We start from the raw sequence: 1,194 nt of genomic DNA, 5'->3' as shown, positions 1-1,194 counted from the left end.
TTATTGATTATTGATTATTTCAACTTGATTGAAATAATCAAGTAATTAAAAAATCCTACATATATTATCAAAAGCAAAATCACAGATGTCATCCAACTTGTTCATTAAAACACTTTTCTTTATGGTCAGCTCCATCACATCACTCAGTGCTGATAAATGGCAACACAGGTTATGAAAAAAATTATAAATGTGGAACAATAATTAACAATAATTGTTAAGGGTTTGATACGTTACCAGGCTAAGTATGTCATTGAAATGATAAAGACGAGTAAAACGAACACTCCTGCTGCAACTCCGTACACCCAAGTCTTCAGGGTCCCATCTGCACAGAGAGTCACACACACAATCACACATTATTTGTGTTCATTTACAGGGCTGTGGTCTGCATGGCATTCTTTCCTTCTGTGTGTGTATGATAAAAATGTTTAATGAACCAAAACAGCATTTCTGATCATGTTTCAAAAATAGAAAAAAACAAGCTGTATTCCATCTTTTAATCTAAAATCAACAGAGCTTTTATGCATAAGATCAAAAGAAGCCACATGTATGTCAAAAGTCATTTGTAAAGGTTTGGTACTGTTGAGAATAAATAATTCTGTATTTTCTTCAATCTTTTAACTATTTGCATGCTTGTAAATACACACACACACACACACACACGCACGCACCCCCCCTGCCCCCCCTACATTGTAGGATCTACAATCAGAAGATTGTAGATGCTAGGCTACTGATTATCCCTCTATCTGGACACAGGATCAATAGAACCAGTTTACAAGATAAAATGAATAGGAGTCACGATAATGCCAGACGTGGAAAACTGGGATGAACTCCATGCCATGATGTTCAGAATTTAGGTCTCATGGCATCTCAAGGTGTCAACATTGCAGCCAGTGGGTTGAGGGAAATACGGCTTTATTTTGTAGTAATTCAAGAGCTACCAGCTTTTATCGCTTCGCAAAAATTATTAATCAGCACAGAAACTCCAAAGCACACAAAGAAGCAATGTGTGTGTGTATATTGTCGTGAAACCGGGTATAAGCATGTGAGATCTGTCCAGGTACACGCAGAAAACGGAATAAAGGCCTGAGAAATAACAGTAAAAAAAACCTTGTATAATGATTTAATGATGATTATGGTTTGTAACAGGTTTAAAATAATAATACACATGCCAATGAAGGAATGTCTGTAATGTAT

At 35.9% G+C, this 1,194-nt stretch overlaps 1 protein-coding gene across 5 annotated transcripts in view; it reads right to left on the bottom strand.

Moving 5' to 3' along the window:
* Positions 1–1,194, bottom strand: part of thsd7aa (thrombospondin, type I, domain containing 7Aa) — a 131,569-nt gene that overhangs the window by 6,367 nt on the left and 124,008 nt on the right. For all 5 annotated transcript variants that reach the window (XM_008421216.2, XM_008421219.2, XM_008421217.2 and 2 more), the window contains one exon: positions 235–322. In XM_008421216.2, the coding sequence (XP_008419438.1) occupies positions 235–322 (88 nt within the window). The remainder of the gene's footprint in view (positions 1–234; positions 323–1,194) is intronic.

Source organism: Poecilia reticulata, linkage group LG11 (genome assembly GCF_000633615.1).
Source record: "Poecilia reticulata strain Guanapo linkage group LG11, Guppy_female_1.0+MT, whole genome shotgun sequence".
In the NCBI taxonomy this organism is placed as follows: domain Eukaryota; kingdom Metazoa; phylum Chordata; class Actinopteri; order Cyprinodontiformes; family Poeciliidae; genus Poecilia; species Poecilia reticulata.
Note: the sequence above shows the minus strand (reverse complement) of the source record. Positions and strands in the feature narration are given on the sequence as shown.